Source organism: Salmo salar, unplaced genomic scaffold, assembly GCF_965601325.2.
Source record: "Salmo salar unplaced genomic scaffold, fSalSal1 ptg000152l, whole genome shotgun sequence".
Taxonomy (NCBI): Eukaryota; Metazoa; Chordata; class Actinopteri; order Salmoniformes; family Salmonidae; genus Salmo; species Salmo salar.
Genome location: NW_027675323.1, coordinates 1,280,692 through 1,300,635, shown reverse-complemented (window position 1 = coordinate 1,300,635; position 19,944 = coordinate 1,280,692). Strand labels below are relative to the sequence as shown.

Sequence of the window (19,944 nt, the reverse complement as noted above, 5' to 3'; positions counted from 1 at the left end):
GTGTGTGTGTTTGTCCAGTGTGTGTGTGTGTGTGTGTGTGTTTGTCCAGTGTGTGTGTGTGTGTGTGTGTTTGTCCAGTGTGTGTGTGTGTGTGTGTGTTTGTCCAGTGTGTGTGTGTGTGTGTTTGTCCAGTGTGTGTGTGTGTGTGTGTCCAGTGTGTGTGTGTCCAGTGTGTGTGTGTGTGTGTGTCCAGTGTGTGTGTGTGTGTGTCCAGTGTGTGTGTGTGTGTCCAGTGTGTGTGTGTGTGTCCAGTGTGTGTGTGTGTGTGTCCAGTGTGTGTGTGTGTGTGTCCAGTGTGTGTGTGTGTCCAGTGTGTGTGTGTGAGTCCAGTGTGTGTGTGTGTGTGTTTGTCTAGTGTGTGTGTCCAGTGTGTGTGTGTCTGTGTGTATCCAGTGTTTGTGTGTGTGTGTGTCCAGTGTGTGTGTTTGTCCACTTTGTTTGTCCAGTGTGTGTGTGTGTGTGTGTGTCCAGTGTGTGTGTGTGTGTGTGTGTATTTTTGTTTGACCAGTGTGTGTGTGTGTGTGTGTGTGTGTCCAGTGTGTGTGTGTGTGTGTCCAGTGTGTGTGTGTGTGTGTGTGTGTGTGTCCAGTGTGTGTGTGTGTGTGTGTGTGTGTGTCCAGTGTGTGTGTGTGTATGTGTGTGAGTGTGTGTGTGTTTTCGTTTGTCCAGTGTGTGTGTGTGTGTGTAAGTGTGTGTGTCCAGTGTGTGTGTGTGTGTGTGTGTGTGTATGTTTTTGTCCAGTGTGTGTGTGTGTGTGTGTGTGTTTGTGTGTCCAGTGTGCGTGTGTCCAGAATGTGTTTGTGTGTGTTTGTTCAGTGTGTGTGTTGAGAGTGTGTGTGTCTATTTTGTGTCCAGTGTGTGTGTGTGTGTGTGTGTCCGGTGTGTGTGTTGAGTGTGTGTGTCCATTTTGTGTCCAGTTTGTGTGTGTTCAGTGTGTGTTCAGTGTGTGTTCAGTGTGTGTGTGTGTGTGTGTGTGTGTGTGTGTCCAGTGTGTGTGTGTGTGTGTGCCCAGTTTGTGTGTCCAGTGTGTGTGTGTTTGTGTGTGTGTGTTTGTGTGTGTGTCCAGTGTGTGTGTGTTTGTGTGTGTGTTTGTGTGTGTGTGTGTGTTTGTGTGTGTGTCCGTGTGTGTGTGTGTGTGTGTGTGTGTGTGTGTGTGTGTGTTTGTCCAGTGTGTGTGTGTGTGTGTGTGTGTGTGTGTGTGTGTGTGTGTGTGTGTGTCCAGTGTGTGTGTGTGTGTGTGTGTGTGTGTGTGTGTGTGTGTGTGTGTGTGTGTGTCCAGTTATTATTCCAGGGACACTGAAGAGCCAACATCCCAAACCCCAAACCCTGGATAGAGGGGCTCAGTGAATGTGGAGGTGAATGTGATCAGGTGGGTCAGTGTGTCAGAGGAGGCTCTATAGAAGGACAGAGTGCCGGCTGACCAGTCCAGATACACTCCTACTCTGTGGGACCTGGAGGGGCGGACGGCTATGGTAGTGGAGTTATTATTATGCCAGGCAATGTATCTGTCGTCATCGCAGAACAGACTCCAGGACTTGTCATTGTATCCAATCAGACAGTCATTTCCTCTCCTGTTGATTCCTTTATATGTCACTCCTATACCAGCCCCCATTATCCCACTCCACTCTACCTCCCAGTAACAGCGCCCAGTCAGACCCTCTCTACACAGCACCTGTCTACAGACCTCAAATCTCTCTGGGTGATCAGGATACGGCTGCTTCTCTCTCCTACATGTCACCTTTCTGTTCTCCTCAGACAGAGAGAGGAGTCTGTTTACTGTGTTTAGGTCCAGTGTGAGATCACAGACATCTGATGGATGAAACCAGACACAATATTAGAAATCATCATCATTCACATTAGAATGTTAACTCACTTTTCACTAATTCATTTAATGTAGATGTTTCTAGGTATCAAAAGGAGAAGTTAAGGTAACTTGAGACTTGTTGAATGATCATATGTTATACTGTATGGTAATATAATACACACTTATTCACATTAATTACACACACACACACACACACACACACACACACACACACACACACACACACACACACACACATTGTCATATCAACTCTTTGTAAACGTTGGTCTCCCTGATTTGTGCTTCTGTAGAACTACAGATGATATTTAACATGACCAAGTCAGTAATGATGGTCTTTGACTTAACTTGAATTAAGACTTATTCTTAGTCATATTCTTCACAGCAGTCAACACTCACATTTTCTAAGTCCAGGTTTCATTCTGTTCTCTCCACCATGTTCCACACTGTAGCGGTAAGCAGAAGAACAGACAGTCAATGAGGGATACACCTGAACACACACACACACACACACTGGACTCGCACACACACACTGGACTCGCGCACACACACTGGACTCGCGCACACACACACACTGGACTCGCGCACACACACACACACTGGACTCGCGCACACACACACACACTGGACTCGCGCACACACACACACTGGACTCGCGCACACACACACACACTGGACTCACACACACACACACACACACTGGACTCACACACACACACACACACACTGGACTCACACACACACACACTGGACTCACACACACACACACTGGACTCACACACACACACACACTGGACTCACACACACACACACACTGGACTCACACACACACACACACTGGACTCACACACACACACACACTGGACTCACACACACACACACACACTGGACTCACACACACACACACACACACTGGACTCACACACACACACACACACACTGGACTCACACACACACACACACACTGGACTCACACACACACACACACACACTGGACTCACACACACACACACACACACTGGACTCACACACACACACACACACACTGGACTCACACACACACACACACACACTGGACTCACACACACACACACACTGGACTCACACACACACACACACTGGACTCACACACACACACACACTGGACTCACACACACACACACACTGGACTCACACACACACACACACTGGACTCACACACACACACACACTGGACTCACACACACACACACACTGGACTCACACACACACACACACTGGACTCACACACACACACACACTGGACTCACACACACACACACACTGGACTCACACACACACACACTGGACTCACACACACACACACTGGACTCACACACACACACACTGGACTCACACACACACACACACTGGACTCACACACACACACACTGGACTCACACACACACACACACTGGACTCACACACACACACACACTGGACTCACACACACACACACACACTGGACTCACACACACACACACACACTGGACTCACACACACACTGGACTCACACACACACTGGACTCACACACACACTGGACTCACACACACACACACACTGGACTCACACACACACACACACTGGACTCACACACACACACACACTGGACTCACACACACACACACTGGACTCACACACACACACACTGGACTCACACACACACACACTGGACTCACACACACACACACTGGACTCACACACACACACACTGGACTCACACACACACTGGACTCACACACACACACACACACTGGACTCACACACACACACACACACTGGACTCACACACACACACACACACTGGACTCACACACACACACACACACTGGACTCACACACACACACACACACTGGACTCACACACACACACACACACTGGACTCACACACACACACACACACTGGACTCACACACACACACACACTGGACTCACACACACACACACACTGGACTCACACACACACACACACTGGACTCACACACACACACACACTGGACTCACACACACACACACACTGGACTCACACACACACACACACACTGGACTCACACACACACACACACTGGACTCACACACACACACACACTGGACTCACACACACACACACACTGGACTCACACACACACACACACTGGACTCACACACACACACACACTGGACTCACACACACACACACACTGGACTCACACACACACACACACTGGACTCTCACACACACACACACTGGACTCTCACACACACACACACTGGACTCTCACACACACACACACTGGACTCTCACACACACACACACTGGACTCTCACACACACACACACTGGACTCTCACACACACACACACTGGACTCTCACACACACACACACACTGGACTCTCACACACACACACACTGGACTCTCACACACACACACACTGGACTCTCACACACACACACTGGACTCACACACACACACACTGGACTCACACACACACACTGGACTCACACACACACACTGGACTCACACACACACACTGGACTCACACACACACACTGGACTCACACACACACACTGGACTCACACACACACACTGGACTCACACACACACACTGGACTCACACACACACACTGGACTCACACACACACACTGGACTCACACACACACTGGACTCACACACACACACTGGACTCACACACACACACTGGACTCACACACACACACTGGACTCACACTGGACTCACACACACACACTGGACTCACACACACACACTGGACTCACACACACACACTGGACTCACACACACACACTGGACTCACACACACACACTGGACTCACACACACACACTGGACTCACACACACACACTGGACTCACACACACACACTGGACTCACACACACACACTGGACTCACACACACACACTGGACTCACACACACACACTGGACTCACACACACACACTGGACTCACACACACACACTGGACTCACACACACACACTGGACACAAACACGCACTGGTCAAGCGTTGGTAAGAGCGTTTTCAGTGTTTGTGTCCAGTGTGTGTGTGTGAGTCCAGTGTGTGTGTGTGAGTCCAGTGTGTGTGTGTGCGTCCAGTGTGTGTGTGCGTCCAGTGTGTGTGTGCGTCCAGTGTGTGTGTCCTGTGAGTGAGTGTGTGTGTGTGTGTGTGTCCTGTGAGTGTGTGTGTGTGTGTGTGTCCTGTGAGTGTGTGTGTGTGTGTGTGTGTGTCCTGTGTGTGTGTGTCCTGTGTGTGTGTGTGTGTCGTGTGTGTGTGTCCTGTGTGTGTGTGTGTGTGTGTCCTGTGTGTGTGTGTGTGTGTGTCCTGTGTGTGTGTGTCCTGTGTGTGTGTGTCCTGTGTGTGTGTGTGTGTGTGTGTCCTGTGTGTGTGTGTGTGTCCGTCCTGTGTGTGTGTGTGTGTGTCCTGTGTGTGTGTGTGTGTCCTGTGTGTGTGTGTGTGTCCTGTGTGTGTGTGTGTGTCCTGTGTGTGTGTGTGTGTGTGTGTGTGTGTCCTGTGTGTGTGTGTGTGTGTGTCCTGTGTGTGTGTGTGTGTGTGTCCTGTGTGTGTGTGTGTGTGTGTCCTGTGTGTGTGTGTGTGTGTGTGTCCTGTGTGTGTGTCCTGTGTGTGTGTGTGTGTCCTGTGTGTGTGTGTCCTGTGTGTCCTGTGTGTGTGTCCTGTGTGTGTGTGTGTGTCCTGTGTGTGTGTGTGTGTCCTGTGTGTGTGTGTGTGTCCTGTGTGTGTGTGTGTCCTGTGTGTGTGTGTGTCCTGTGTGTGTGTGTGTGTGTGTCCTGTGTGTGTGTGTGTGTGTGTCCTGTGTGTGTGTGTGTGTGTGTCCTGTGTGTGTGTGTGTGTGTGTCCTGTGTGTGTGTGTGTGTGTCCTGTGTGTGTGTGTGTGTGTGTCCTGTGTGTGTGTGTGTGTGTCCTGTGTGTGTGTGTGTGTGTCCTGTGTGTGTGTGTGTGTGTCCTGTGTGTGTGTGTGTGTGTGTCCTGTGTGTGTGTGTGTGTGTCCTGTGTGTGTGTGTGTGTGTGTGTCCTGTGTGTGTGTGTGTGTGTCCTGTGTCCTGTGTGTGTGTGTGTGTCCTGTGTGTGTGTGTGTGTGTGTCCTGTGTGTGTGTGTGTGTGTCCTGTGTGTGTGTGTGTGTGTCCTGTGTGTGTGTGTCCTGTGTGTGTGTGTCCTGTGTGTGTGTGTGTCCTGTGTGTGTGTGTGTCCTGTGTGTGTGTGTGTGTCCTGTGTGTGTGTGTGTGTCCTGTGTGTGTGTGTGTGTCCTGTGTGTGTGAGTGTGTGTCCTGTGTGTGTGTGTGTCCTGTGTGTGTGTGTGTCCTGTGTGTGTGTGTGTCCTGTGTGTGTGTGTCCTGTGTGTGTGTGTGTCCTGTGTGTGTGTGTGTGTCCTGTGTGTGTGTGTGTGTGTGTGTCCTGTGTGTGTGTGTGTGTCCTGTGTGTGTGTCCTGTGTGTGTGTGTGTGTGTGTGTGTGTCCTGTGTGTGTGTGTGTGTGTGTGTCCTGTGTGTGTGTGTGTGTCCTGTGTGTGTGTCCTGTGTGTGTGTGTGTGTGTGTGTGTGTCCTGTGTGTGTGTGTGTGTGTGTGTGTGTGTCCTGTGTGTGTGTGTGTGTGTGCTGTGTGTGTGTGTGTGTGTCCTGTGTGTGTGTGTGTGTGTCCTGTGTGTGTGTGTCCTGTGTGTGTGTGTGTGTGTCCTGTGTGTGTGTGTGTGTGTGTGTGTCCTGTGTGTGTGTGTGTGTGTGTGTCCTGTGTGTGTGTGTGTGTGTGTGTGTGTGTGTGTGTGTGTCCTGTGTGTGTGTGTGTGTGTGTGTGTGTCCTGTGTGTGTGTGTGTGTGTGTGTGTCCTGTGTGTGTGTGTGTGTCCTGTGTGTGTGTCCTGTGTGTGTGTGTGTGTGTGTGTCCTGTGTGTGTGTCCTGTGTGTGTGTGTGTGTGTGTGTCCTGTGTGTGTGTGTCCTGTGTGTGTGTGTGTGTGTGTGTCCTGTGTGTGTGTGTCCTGTGTGTGTGTGTGTGTGTGTGTCCTGTGTGTGTGTGTGTGTGTCCTGTGTGTGTGTGTGTGTGTCCTGTGTGTGTGTGTGTGTGTCCTGTGTGTGTGTGTCCTGTGTGTGTGTGTGTCCTGTGTGTGTGTGTGTCCTGTGTGTGTGTGTGTCCTGTGTGTGTGTGTGTGTGTGTGTCCTGTGTGTGTGTGTGTGTCCTGTGTGTGTGTGTGTGTGTGTCCTGTGTGTGTGTGTGTGTCCTGTGTGTGTGTGTGTGTGTGTCCTGTGTGTGTGTGTGTGTGTGTCCTGTGTGTGTGTGTCCTGTGTGTGTGTGTGTGTGTGTGTGTGTCCTGTGTGTGTGTGTGTGTCCTGTGTGTGTGTGTGTGTCCTGTGTGTGTGTGTGTGTCCTGTGTGTGTGTGTGTGTCCTGTGTGTGTGTGTGTGTCCTGTGTGTGTGTGTGTGTGTCCTGTGTGTGTGTGTGTCCTGTGTGTGTGTGTGTCCTGTGTGTGTGTGTGTGTGTGTCCTGTGTGTGTGTGTGTGTGTGTGTCCTGTGTGTGTGTGTGTGTGTGTGTCCTGTGTGTGTGTGTGTGTGTCCTGTGTGTGTGTGTGTGTGTCCTGTGTGTGTGTGTGTGTGTCCTGTGTGTGTGTGTGTGTGTCCTGTGTGTGTGTGTGTGTGTGTGTGTGTCCTGTGTGTGTGTGTGTGTGTGTGTGTGTCCTGTGTGTGTGTGTGTGTGTGTGTGTGTGTGTGTGTGTGTGTGTGTGTGTCCTGTGTGTGTGTGTGTGTGTGTCCTGTGTGTGTGTGTGTGTGTCCTGTGTGTGTGTGTGTGTGTCCTGTGTGTGTGTGTGTGTGTCCTGTGTGTGTGTGTGTGTGTCCTGTGTGTGTGTGTGTGTGTCCTGTGTGTGTGTGTGTGTGTCCTGTGTGTGTGTGTGTCCTGTGTGTGTGTGTGTCCTGTGTGTGTGTGTGTGTCCTGTGTGTGTGTGTGTGTCCTGTGTGTGTGTGTGTGTCCTGTGTGTGTGTGTGTGTCCTGTGTGTGTGTGTGTGTCCTGTGTGTGTGAGTGTGTGTCCTGTGTGTGTGTGTGTGTGTGTGTCCTGTGTGTGTGTGTGTGTGTGTGTCCTGTGTGTGTGTGTGTGTGTGTGTCCTGTGTGTGTGTGTGTGTCCTGTGTGTGTGTCCTGTGTGTGTGTGTGTGTGTGTGTGTGTCCTGTGTGTGTGTGTGTGTCCTGTGTGTGTGTCCTGTGTGTGTGTGTGTGTGTGTGTGTGTCCTGTGTGTGTGTGTGTGTGTGTGTCCTGTGTGTGTGTGTGTGTGTGTCCTGTGTGTGTGTGTCCTGTGTGTGTGTGTGTGTGTCCTGTGTGTGTGTGTGTGTGTGTGTGTGTGTCCTGTGTGTGTGTGTGTGTGTCCTGTGTGTGTGTGTGTGTGTGTGTGTCCTGTGTGTGTGTGTGTGTGTGTGTCCTGTGTGTGTGTGTGTGTCCTGTGTGTGTGTCCTGTGTGTGTGTGTCCTGTGTGTGTGTGTGTGTGTCCTGTGTGTGTGTGTGTGTGTGTGTGTGTGTGTGTCCTGTGTGTGTGTGTGTGTGTGTGTGTGTGTGTGTGTCCTGTGTGTGTGTGTGTGTGTCCTGTGTGTGTGTGTGTGTGTGTCCTGTGTGTGTGTGTGTCCTGTGTGTGTGTGTGTCCTGTGTGTGTGTGTCCTGTGTGTGTGTGTCCTGTGTGTGTGTGTGTCCTGTGTGTGTGTGTGTGTCCTGTGTGTGTGTGTGTGTGTGTGTGTCCTGTGTGTGTGTGTGTGTCCTGTGTGTGTGTGTGTGTCCTGTGTGTGTGTGTGTGTCCTGTGTGTGTGTGTGTGTCCTGTGTGTGTGTGTGTGTCCTGTGTGTGTGTGTGTGTCCTGTGTGTGTGTGTGTGTCCTGTGTGTGTGTGTGTCCTGTGTGTGTGTCCTGTGTGTGTGTGTGTGTGTGTCCTGTGTGTGTGTGTGTGTGTCCTGTGTGTGTGTGTGTGTGTGTCCTGTGTGTGTGTGTGTGTGTCCTGTGTGTGTGTGTGAGTCCAGTGTGTGTGCGTCCAGTGTGTGTGTGCGTCCAGTGTGTGTGTCCTGTGAGTGAGTGTGTGTGTGTGTGTCCTGTGAGTGTGTGTGTGTCCTGTGAGTGTGTGTGTGTGTGTGTGTGTGTCCTGTGAGTGTGTGTGTGTGTCCTGTGAGTGTGTGTGTGTGTGTGTGTGTGTCCTGTGAGTGTGTGTGTCCTGTGTGTGTGTGTCCTGTGTGTGTGTCCGTGTGTCCTGTGTGTGTGTGTCCTGTGTGTGTGTGTGTGTCCTGTGTGTGTGTCCGTGTGTCCTGTGTGTGTGTCCGTGTGTCCTGTGTGTGTGTCCGTGTGTGTGTGTGTTGTGTCCGTGTGTGTGTGTCCTGTGTGTGTGTCCGTGTGTGTGTGTGTTGTGTCCGTGTGTGTGTGTCCTGTGTGTGTGTCCTGTGTGTGTGTGTGTCCTGTGTGTGTGTGTGTGTGTCCTGTGTGTGTGTGTGTGTGTCCTGTGTGTGTGTGTGTGTGTGTGTCCTGTGTGTGTGTGTGTGTGTGTGTCCTGTGTGTGTGTGTGTGTGTGTGTCCTGTGTGTGTGTCCTGTGTGTGTGTGTGTGTGTCCTGTGTGTGTGTCCTGTGTGTGTGTGTGTGTCCTGTGTGTGTCCTGTGTGTCCTGTGTGTGTGTGTGTCCTGTGTGTCCTGTGTGTGTGTGTGTGTGTGTGTCCTGTGTGTGTCCTGTGTGTGTCCTGTGTGTGTCCTGTGTGTGTCCTGTGTGTGTCCTGTGTGTGTCCTGTGTGTGTGTGAGTGTGTCCTGTGTGTGTGTGAGTGTGTCCTGTGTGTGTGTGTGTGTCCTGTGTGTGTGTGTGTGTCCTGTGTGTGTGTGTGTGTGTGTCCTGTGTGTGTGTGTGTCCTGTGTGTGTGTGTGTGTGTGTGTCCTGTGTGTGTGTGTGTGTCCTGTGTGTGTGTGTGTGTCCTGTGTGTGTGTGTGTGTCCTGTGTGTGTGTGTGTGTCCTGTGTGTGTGTGTGTGTCCTGTGTGTGTGTGTGTGTGTCCTGTGTGTGTGTGTGTGTGTCCTGTGTGTGTGTGTGTGTGTGTCCTGTGTGAGTGTGTGTGTGTGTCCTGTGAGTGTGTGTGTGTGTCCTGTGTGAGTGTGTGTGTGTCCTGTGTGAGTGTGTGTGTCCTGTGTGTGTGTGTGTGTGTGTGTGTGTGTGTGTCCTGTGTGTGTGTGTGTGTCCTGTGTGTGTGAGTGTGTGTCCTGTGTGTGTGTGTGTGTGTGTCCTGTGTGTGTGAGTGTGTGTCCTGTGTGTGTGTGTGTCCTGTGTGTGTGTGTGTGTGTGTGTCCTGTGTGTGTGTGTGTGTGTGTGTGTCCTTTGTGTGTGTGTGTGTGTGTCCTGTGTGTGTGTGTGTCCTGTGTGTGTGTGTGTGTCCTGTGTGTGTGTGTGTGTGTGTGTGTGTGTGTGTCCTGTGTGTGTGTGTGTGTGTCCTGTGTGTGTGTGTGTGTGTCCTGTGTGTGTGTGTGTGTGTCCTGTGAGTGTGTGTGTGTGTCCTGTGAGTGTGTGTGTGTGTCCTGTGAGTGTGTGTGTGTGTCCTGTGAGTGTGTGTGTGTGTCCTGTGTGTGTGTGTGTGTGTGTGTGTCCTGTGTGTGTGTGTGTCCTGTGTGTGTGTGTGTGTCCTGTGTGTGTGTGTGTGTCCTGTGTGTGTGTGTGTGTGTGTCCTGTGTGTGTGTGTGTGTGTGTGTGTCCTGTGTGTGTGTGTGTGTGTGTCCTGTGTGTGTGTGTGTGTGTGTGTCCTGTGTGTGTGTCCTGTGTGTGTGTGTGTCCTGTGTGTGTGTGTGTGTGTGTCCTGTGTGTGTGTGTGTGTGTGTCCTGTGTGTGTGTGTGTGTGTCCTGTGTGTGTGTGTGTGTGTGTCCTGTGTGTGTGTGTGTGTGTCCTGTGTGTGTGTGTGTGTGTCCTGTGTGTGTGTGTGTGTGTCCTGTGAGTGTGTGTGTGTGTCCTGTGAGTGTGTGTGTGTGTCCTGTGAGTGTGTGTGTGTGTGTCCTGTGAGTGTGTGTGTGTGTCCTGTGAGTGTGTGTGTGTGTCCTGTGAGTGTGTGTGTGTGTCCTGTGAGTGTGTGTGTCCTGTGAGTGTGTGTGTGTGTCCTGTGAGTGTGTGTGTGTGTCCTGTGAGTGTGTGTGTGTGTCCTGTGAGTGTCCTGTGTGTGTGTGTGTGTCCTGTGTGTGTGTGTGTGTCCTGTGTGTGTGTGTGTGTGTGTCCTGTGTGTGTGTGTGTGTGTGTCCTGTGTGTGTGTGTGTGTGTGTGTGTGTCCTGTGTGTGTGTGTGTGTGTGTCCTGTGTGTGTGTGTGTGTGTGTCCTGTGTGTGTGTGTGTGTGTCCTGTGTGTGTGTGTCCTGTGTGTGTGTGTGTGTGTCCTGTGTGTGTGTGTGTGTGTCCTGTGTGTGTGTGTGTGTGTCCTGTGTGTGTGTGTGTCCTGTGTGTGTGTGTGTGTGTCCTGTGTGTGTGTGTGTGTCCTGTGTGTGTGTGTGTGTGTGTCCTGTGTGTGTGCGTGTGTGTCCTGTGAGTGTGCGTGTGTGTCCTGTGAGTGTGCGTGTGTGTCCTGTGAGTGTGCGTGTGTGTCCTGTGAGTGTGCGTGTGTGTCCTGTGAGTGTGCGTGTGTGTCCTGTGAGTGTGCGTGTGTGTCCTGTGAGTGTGTGTGTGTGTCCTGTGAGTGTGTGTGTGTGTCCTGTGAGTGTGTGTGTGTGTGTGTGTGTCCTGTGAGTGTGTGTGTGTGTGTGTGTCCTGTGAGTGTGTGTGTCCTGTGAGTGTGTGTGTGTGTCCTGTGAGTGTGTGTGTGTGTGTGTGTCCTGTGAGTGTGTGTGTCCTGTGAGTGTGTGTGTGTGTGTGTCCTGTGAGTGTGTGTGTCCTGTGAGTGTGTGTGTCCTGTGAGTGTGTGTGTCCTGTGAGTGTGTGTGTGTGTGTGTGTCCTGTGAGTGTGTGTGTGAGTGTGTCCTGTGAGTGTGTGTGTGAGTGTGTCCTGTGAGTGTGTGTGTGAGTGTGTCCTGTGAGTGTGTGTGTGTGTGTGTGTGTCCTGTGAGTGTGTGTGTGTGTGTGTGTGTGTCCTGTGAGTGTGTGTGTGTGTGTGTGTGTGTCCTGTGAGTGTGTGTGTGTGTGTGTGTGTCCTGTGAGTGTGTGTGTGTGTGTGTGTGTCCTGTGAGTGTGTGTGTGTGTGTGTGTCCTGTGAGTGTGTGTGTGTGTGTGTCCTGTGAGTGTGTGTGTGTGTGTGTCCTGTGAGTGTGTGTGTGTGTGTCCTGTGAGTGTGTGTGTGTGTGTCCTGTGAGTGTGTGTGTGTGTGTCCTGTGAGTGTGTGTGTGTGTGTGTCCTGTGAGTGTGTGTGTGTGTGTGTCCTGTGAGTGTGTGTGTGTGTGTGTGTCCTGTGAGTGTGTGTGTGTGTGTCCTGTGAGTGTGTGTGTGTGTGTCCTGTGAGTGTGTGTGTGTGTGTCCTGTGAGTGTGTGTGTGTGTGTCCTGTGAGTGTGTGTGTGTGTGTCCTGTGAGTGTGTGTGTGTGTGTCCTGTGAGTGTGTGTGTGTGTGTCCTGTGAGTGTGTGTGTGTGTGTCCTGTGAGTGTGTGTGTGTGTGTCCTGTGAGTGTGTGTGTGTGTGTCCTGTGAGTGTGTGTGTCCTGTGAGTGTGTGTGTGTGTGTGTGTGTGTGTGTGTCCTGTGAGAGTGATTGTGTCCTGTGAATGTGTGTGTGTGTGTCCTGTGAATGTGTGTGTGTGTCCTGTGAATGTGTGTGTGTGTCCTGTGAATGTGTGTGTGTGTCCTGTGAATGTGTGTGTGTGTCTCCAGTGTGTCCGTGTCCTGTGTGTGTCCTGTGTGAGTGTCCTGTGTGAGTGTCCTGTGTGAGTGTCCTGTGTGAGTGTCCTGTGTGAGTGTGTGAGTGTCCTGTGTGAGTGTGTGTGTGTGTGTGTGTGTGTGTGTGTGTGTGTGTGTGTGTGTGTGTGTGTGTGTGTGTGTGTTCACTGTGAAACACACACACACAGGACACACACACACAGGACACACACACACAAGACACGGACACACAAGACACGGACACACAAGACACGGACACACAAGACACGGACACACAAGACACGGACACACTGGACACACACAGGACACGGACACACTGGAGACACACACACACTCTCACAGGACACACACACACACACACACACACACACACACAGCATATAACTTTGTCCAAGTGGTGGTCAGAATGTTTGTCTTAACTAGCCTGAAAAGTCCAACATGTCTGATGTGAACATTGACATAAACCCTCTACATACTTGAGTTTCTCCAGTCTGCAGTGTGGATCCTCCAGTCCAGCAGAGAGCAGTCTGACTCCTGAGTCTCCTGGGTGATTGTAGCTCAGGTCCAGCTCTCTCAGGTGTGAGGGGTTTGACCTCAGAGCTGAGACCAGAGAAGCACAGCCTTCCTCTGTGACTAGACAGCCTGACAGCCTGCAAAGAGTCAAATCATATTAAAACCACACTGCTATTCTTTGGTGGTGAAAATAGTGGCAGTATATTTCTTCAACATATTCAGATATATCAGTGTCCTGAAACCTTCCATATCTATTCATAAATTAATGTATCATAATATAAATTACAAATGATCAAAGTTTTGCATGCAGATAGAAACATGTATTTTTATTTGAGGATATTTTCATACATATCTGTTTCACCATTTAGAATAATAAAAGCACTTTATCTATCTAGTCCCCCTATTTAACCTGTTAGGGCTCGGGGGCAGTATTGACACGGCCGGATAAAAAACATACCCGATTTAATCTGGTTACTACTCTTACCCAGTAACTAGAATATGCATATCATTATTGGCTTTGGATAGAAAACACCCTAAAGTTTCTAAAACTGTTTGAATGGTGTCTGTGAGTATAACAGAACTCCTATGGCAGGCAAAAACCTGAGAAGATTTCATGCAGGAAGTGGCCTGTCTGACAAGGTGTGTTTCATCTTGGCTCTTTTTATTGAAGACTGAGGATCTGTGCAATAACGTGACACTTCCTACGGCTCCCATAGGCTCTCACAGCCCGGGAAAAAGCTGAACGATATCGAGGCAGCCTCTGGCTGAAACACATTATCGCTTTTGGCAATTGGCCGATCAGAGTACTATGGGCTTAGGCGCGTGCCCGAGTCGACCCCATGCTTTAATTTCTTTCGTCTGTTTACCTAAACGCAGATTACCGGTCGGAATATTATCGCTTTTTTATGAGAAAAATGGCATAAAAATGGATTTTAAACAGCGGTTGACATGCTTCGAAGTACGGTAATGGAATATTTAGAATTTTTTTGTCACGAATTGCGCCATGCTCGTAACCCTTCTTTACCCTTTCGGATAGTGTCTTGAACGCACGAACAAAACGCCGCTGTTTGGATATAACGATGGATTATTTTGAACCAAACCAACATTTGTTATTGAAGTAGAAGTCCTGGGAGTGCATTCTGACGAAGACAGCAAAGGTAATAACATTTTTCTTATAGTAAATCTGACTTTGGTGAGTGCTAAACTTGCTGGGTGTCTAAATAGCTAGCCCTGTGATGCTGGGCTATCTACTCAGAATATTGCAAAATGTGCTTTCACCTAAAAAGCTATTTTATAATCTGACATATCGAGTGCATAGAGGAGTTCTGTATCTATAATTCTTAAAAGAATTGTTATGCTTTTTGTGAACGTTTATCGTGAGTAATTTAGTAAATTCACCGGCAGTGTTCGGTGGGAATGCTAGTCACATGCTAGTCACATGCTAATGTAAAAAGCTGGTTTTTGATATAAATATGAACTTGATTGAACAAAACATGCATGCATTGTATAACATAATGTCCTAGGTTTGTCATCTGATGAAGATCATCAAAGGTTAGTGCTGCATTTAGCTGTGGTTTGGGTTTATGTGACATTATATGCTAGCTTGAAAAATGGGTGTCTGATTATTTCTGGCTGGGTACTCTGCTGACATAATCTAATGTTTTGCTTTCGTTGTAAAGCCTTTTTGAAATCGGACAGTGTGGTTAGATTAACGAGAGTCTTGTCTTTAAAATGGTGTAAAATAGTCATATGTTTGAGAAATTGAAGTTTTTGCATTTTTTAGGTTTTTGAATAACGCGCCACAGGATTACACTGGCTGTTACGTAGGTGGGACGATTTGGTGCCACCTGCCCTAGAGAGGTTAAAGAAGTCATATGTTTCCTGACCAATTCACTCATAGTGTATTAAATTAGTCAAAAGTTTACTATTTGGTTCCATATTCTTTGACTGCATCAAGCTTGTGACTGCCATGATTGAGAAAGATCATGAACAATAATTAGTGAGAAAGTTACAGAGGCTTCAACAAAACCTGCTAACCTCTCACCATTACCAATAACAGAGGCTACAACAAAACATGCTAACCTCTCACCATTACCAATAACAGAGGATACAACAAAACATGCTAACCTCTCACCATTACCAATAACAGAGGCTACAACAAAACATGCTAACCTCTCACCATTACCAATAACAGAGGCTACAACAAAACATGCTAACCTCTCACCATTACCAATAACAGAGGATACAACAAAACATGCTAACCTCTCACCATTACCAATAACAGAGGATACAACAAAACATGCTAACCTCTCACCCTTACCAATAACAGAGGCTACAACAAAACATGCTAACCTCTCACCATTACCAATAACAGAGGCTACAACAAAACATGCTAACCTCTCACCATTACCAATAACAGAGGCTACAACAAAACAAGCTAACCTCTCACCATTACCAATAACAGAGGCTACAACAAAACAAGCTAACCTCTCACCATTACCAATAACAGAGGCTACAACAAAACATGCTAACCTCTCACCATTACCAATAACAGAGGCTACAACAAAACAAGCTAACCTCTCACCATTACCAATAACAGAGGCTACAACAAAACAAGCTAACCTCTCACCATTACCAATAACAGAGGCTACAGCAAAACATGCTAACCTCTCACCATTACCAATAACAGAGGCTACAACAAAACATGCTAACCTCTCACCATTACCAATAACAGAGGCTACAACAAAACATGCTAACCTCTCACCATTACCAATAACAGATGCTACAACAAAACATGCTAACCTCTCACCATTACCAATAACATAGGCTACAACAAAACATGCTAACCTCTCACCATTACCAATAACAGAGACTACAACAAAACATGCTAACCTCTCACCATTACCATTAACAGAGGCTACAACAAAACATGCTAACCTCTCACCATTACCAATAACAGAGGTTACAACAAAACATGCTAACCTCTCACCATTACCAATAACAGAGGCTACAACAAAACATGCTAACCTCTCACCATTACCAATAACAGAGGCTACAACAAAACATGCTAACCACTCACCATTACCAATAACATAGACTACAACAAAACATGCTAACCTCTCACCATTACCAATAACAGAGGCTACAGCAAAACATGCTAACCTCTCACCATTACCAATAACAGAGGCTACAACAAAACATGCTAACCTCTCTCCATTACCAATAACAGAGGCTACAACAAAACATGCTAACTTCTCACCATTACCAATAACAGAGGCTACAACAAAACATGCTAACCTCTCACCATTACCAATAACAGAGGATACAACAAAACATGCTAACCTCTCACCATTACCAATAACAGAGGCTACAACAAAACATGCTAACCTCTCACCATTACCAATAACAGAGGCTACAACAAAACATGCTAACCTCTCACCATTACCAATAACAGAGGGGGTTTGATCTTTGTGCCTCCGTTTCTCATTTATCATCATTCACGATTCATTCATGGTTATTCATAATCATGGTAGCATCCACATGAATGTAGAAGTCACTGACAATAGAAGTGAAGTGACTCCAACATGACAGGACATTATTTACTATTCAGTTTCTATTAGGAAAAACATCATCCAAAACACAACCAAGACCAACTGCAAATGAATTCAACAAGTTAGTAGAATCACAAGCCTCACTGCAGGTGTCAGGAATCCTGCTTCCTGAGTCTGTTTCTGCCTGAGCTGACTGTTTTCTGTTTGGAGTCTAAGGGTGCGTTCAGAAACCTATCTGGTTGCCAGGCGACGAAGTTAGGCGGGAGATCTAGTGATTACCCTACACCTGCATCTCATCAACCTTCTGCACACCTGGTCCTGATCATCACCTCTTCATAAGCCCTGAGCTGACATCTATTCCCTGCTGGATCGTTAGCAACGAACAGCCTCATGTTTCCTGAGCTAGTCTTGTTGTTTTGTTCTTGTTACTGGTTACTCCCCCCCCCCGTTTACTCTGTCTACAGTCATCCTCCCGGAACATTCAACTCCCTTGCCTGGCCGTCGGTGGATACAGTGACGTCATTGAATCCACCCATCTACTCTCATCAACTCACCTCCGCTGCCGCTCCGTCTCCTGGATCACTCAAATTACACATCAAGACTACCAATAAATACTCACCTTCATTTTACTCACCTTGTCCTGGTCTGCTTCTGGGTTCTGTCTTAGAGAAACGTGACAGCGGGCATGGAATATGGGACAACATGCTAAACTTATGACTACTTTAATACACTATAAGTAATATGTCCGAATAATTACGACTTTTTCAAATGGGAGAACTACATGCATAAAGTACTTTCATATCTGATAATACTGACCTCAGAGTCTCCAGTTTACAGTGGGGATTCCCCAGTACAGCAGAGAGCAGCTTCACTCCTGAATCCTTCAGGTCATTGTTACTCAGGTCCAGCTCTCTCAGGTGTGAGGGGTTTGAACTGAGAACTGAGGCCAACACTTTACAGGATGTCTTTCTGAGTTTACAGCCTGACAGCCTGCAAAGAGTCAAATCATATTAAAATCACACTGCTATTCTTTGGTGGTGAAAATAGTAGCAGTATAATTTTTCAACATATGAAACCTTCCATATCTATTCGTAAATTAATGTATCATTAAAAATGACAAATGATCAAAGTATTGCCTGCAGATAGAAACATGTATAGTACAAATATTTGAGTAGACTGACCAGACCAGTTTAAAAGCAGTATCAGTCAAAAGACAAACAGTGAGGTATCAGATTTAGATTGTATTGAGTATACAGTCCACACCATATCTATTTTGACAGTGAAGATAACATTTTAAATGACGCTCTAAACTCCAACATTTTGGATTTCAGATCAAATGTTTCATATGAGGTGACAGTATATAATGTCACCTTTTATTTGAGGATATTTTCATACATATCTGTTTCACCATTTAGAAAAATGAAAGCACTTTATGTATCTAGTCCCCCTATTTAAAGAAGTCATATGTTTTCTGACCAATTAACTCATAGTGTATTAAATTAATCAAATGATTAGTATTTGGTCCCATATTCTTTGACTGCAATGACTACATCAAGCCTGTGACTGCCATGATCGAGAAAGATCATGAATAATAATGAGTGAGAGAGTTACAGAGGATACAACAAAACATGCTAACCTCTCACCATTACCAATAACAGAGGATACAACAAAACATGCTAACCTCTCACCATCACCAATAACAGAGGCTACAACAAAACATGCTAACCTCTCACCATTACCAATAACAGAGGCTACATCAAAACATGCTAACCTCTCACCATTACCAATAACAGAGACTACAACAAAACATGCTAACCTCTCACCATTACCAATAACAGAGGCTACAACAAAACATGCTAACCTCTCACCATTACCAATAACAGAGGCTTCAACAAAACATGCTAACCTCTCACCATTACCAATACAGAGGCTACAACAAAACATGCTAACCTCTCACCATTACCAATAACAGAGGCTACAACAAAACATGCTAACCTCTCACCATTACCAATAACAGAGGCTTCAACAAAACATGCTAACCTCTCACCATTACCAATACAGAGGCTACAACAAAACATGCTAACCTCTCACCATTACCAATAACAGAGGCTACAACAAAACATGCTAACCTCTCACCATTACCAATAACAGAGGATACAACAGAACATGCTAACATCTCACCATTACCAATGACAGAGGGGGTATGATCTTTGTACCTCTGTAAATTTCTCATTCCTCATTATTCACGACTAATTCCTGATTATTCATAATCATGGTAGCATCCACATGAATGTAGAAGTGTTCAGAAAAATCTTCTATTCTTACTGACAATACAAGTGAAGTGACTCCAAAATGACAGGACATTATTCACCATTCAGTTTCTATTAGGAAAAATATAATCCTAAACACAACCAAGACAAACTGGAAATGAATTCAACAAGTTAGTAGAATCACACGCTTGATGTAATCACTGCAGGTATGGAATATTGGACCCAACACTAAACTTTTGACTAAATTAATTTGTCCAAATAATTAAGACTTCTTCAAATGGGAGAACTAAACTCAGCAAAAAAAGAAACGTCCTCTCACTGTCATTTGCGTTTATTTTCATCAAACTTAACATGTGTAAATATTTGTATGAACATAACAAGATTCAACAACTGAGACATAAACTGAACAAGTTCCACAGACATGTGACTCACAGAAATGGAATAATGTGTCCCTGAACAAAGGGGGGGGGTCAAAATCAAAAGTAACAGTCAGTATCTGGTGTGGCCACCAGCTGCATCAAGAACTGCAGTGTATCTCCTCCTCATGGACTGCACCAGATTTGCCAGTTCTTGATGTGAGATGTTACCCCACTCTTCCACCAAGGCACCTGCAAGTTCCTGGACATTTCTGGGGGGAATGGCCTTAGCCCTCACCCTCCGATCCAACAGGTCCCAGATGTGCTCAATGGGACTGAGATTTCGGGCTCTTCGCTGGCCATGGCAGAACACTGACATTCCTGTCTTGCAGGAAATCACGCACAGAACATGCTGTATGGCTGGTGGCATTGTCATGCTGGAGGGTCATGTCAGGATGAGCCTGCAGGAAGGGTACCACATGAGAGAGGAGGATGTCTTCCCTGTAACGCACAGCATTGAGATTGCCTGCAATGACATCAAGCTCAGTCCGATGATGCTGTGACACACTGCCCCAGACCATGACGGACCCTCCACCTCCAAATCAATCCCGCTCCAGAGTACAGGCCTCGG

At 47.5% G+C, this 19,944-nt stretch overlaps 1 protein-coding gene across 1 annotated transcript in view; it reads left to right on the top strand.

Moving 5' to 3' along the window:
- Positions 1-17,326, top strand: part of LOC145867019 (uncharacterized) — a 145,232-nt gene extending 127,906 nt beyond the window's left edge. Inside the window, exon 2 of the mRNA XM_082971065.1 lies at positions 17,152-17,326. Coding sequence (XP_082827191.1) covers positions 17,152-17,204 — 53 coding nt within the window. The 3' untranslated portion in view covers positions 17,205-17,326. The remainder of the gene's footprint in view (positions 1-17,151) is intronic.
- The last annotated feature ends 2,618 nt before the right edge of the window (positions 17,327-19,944 follow it).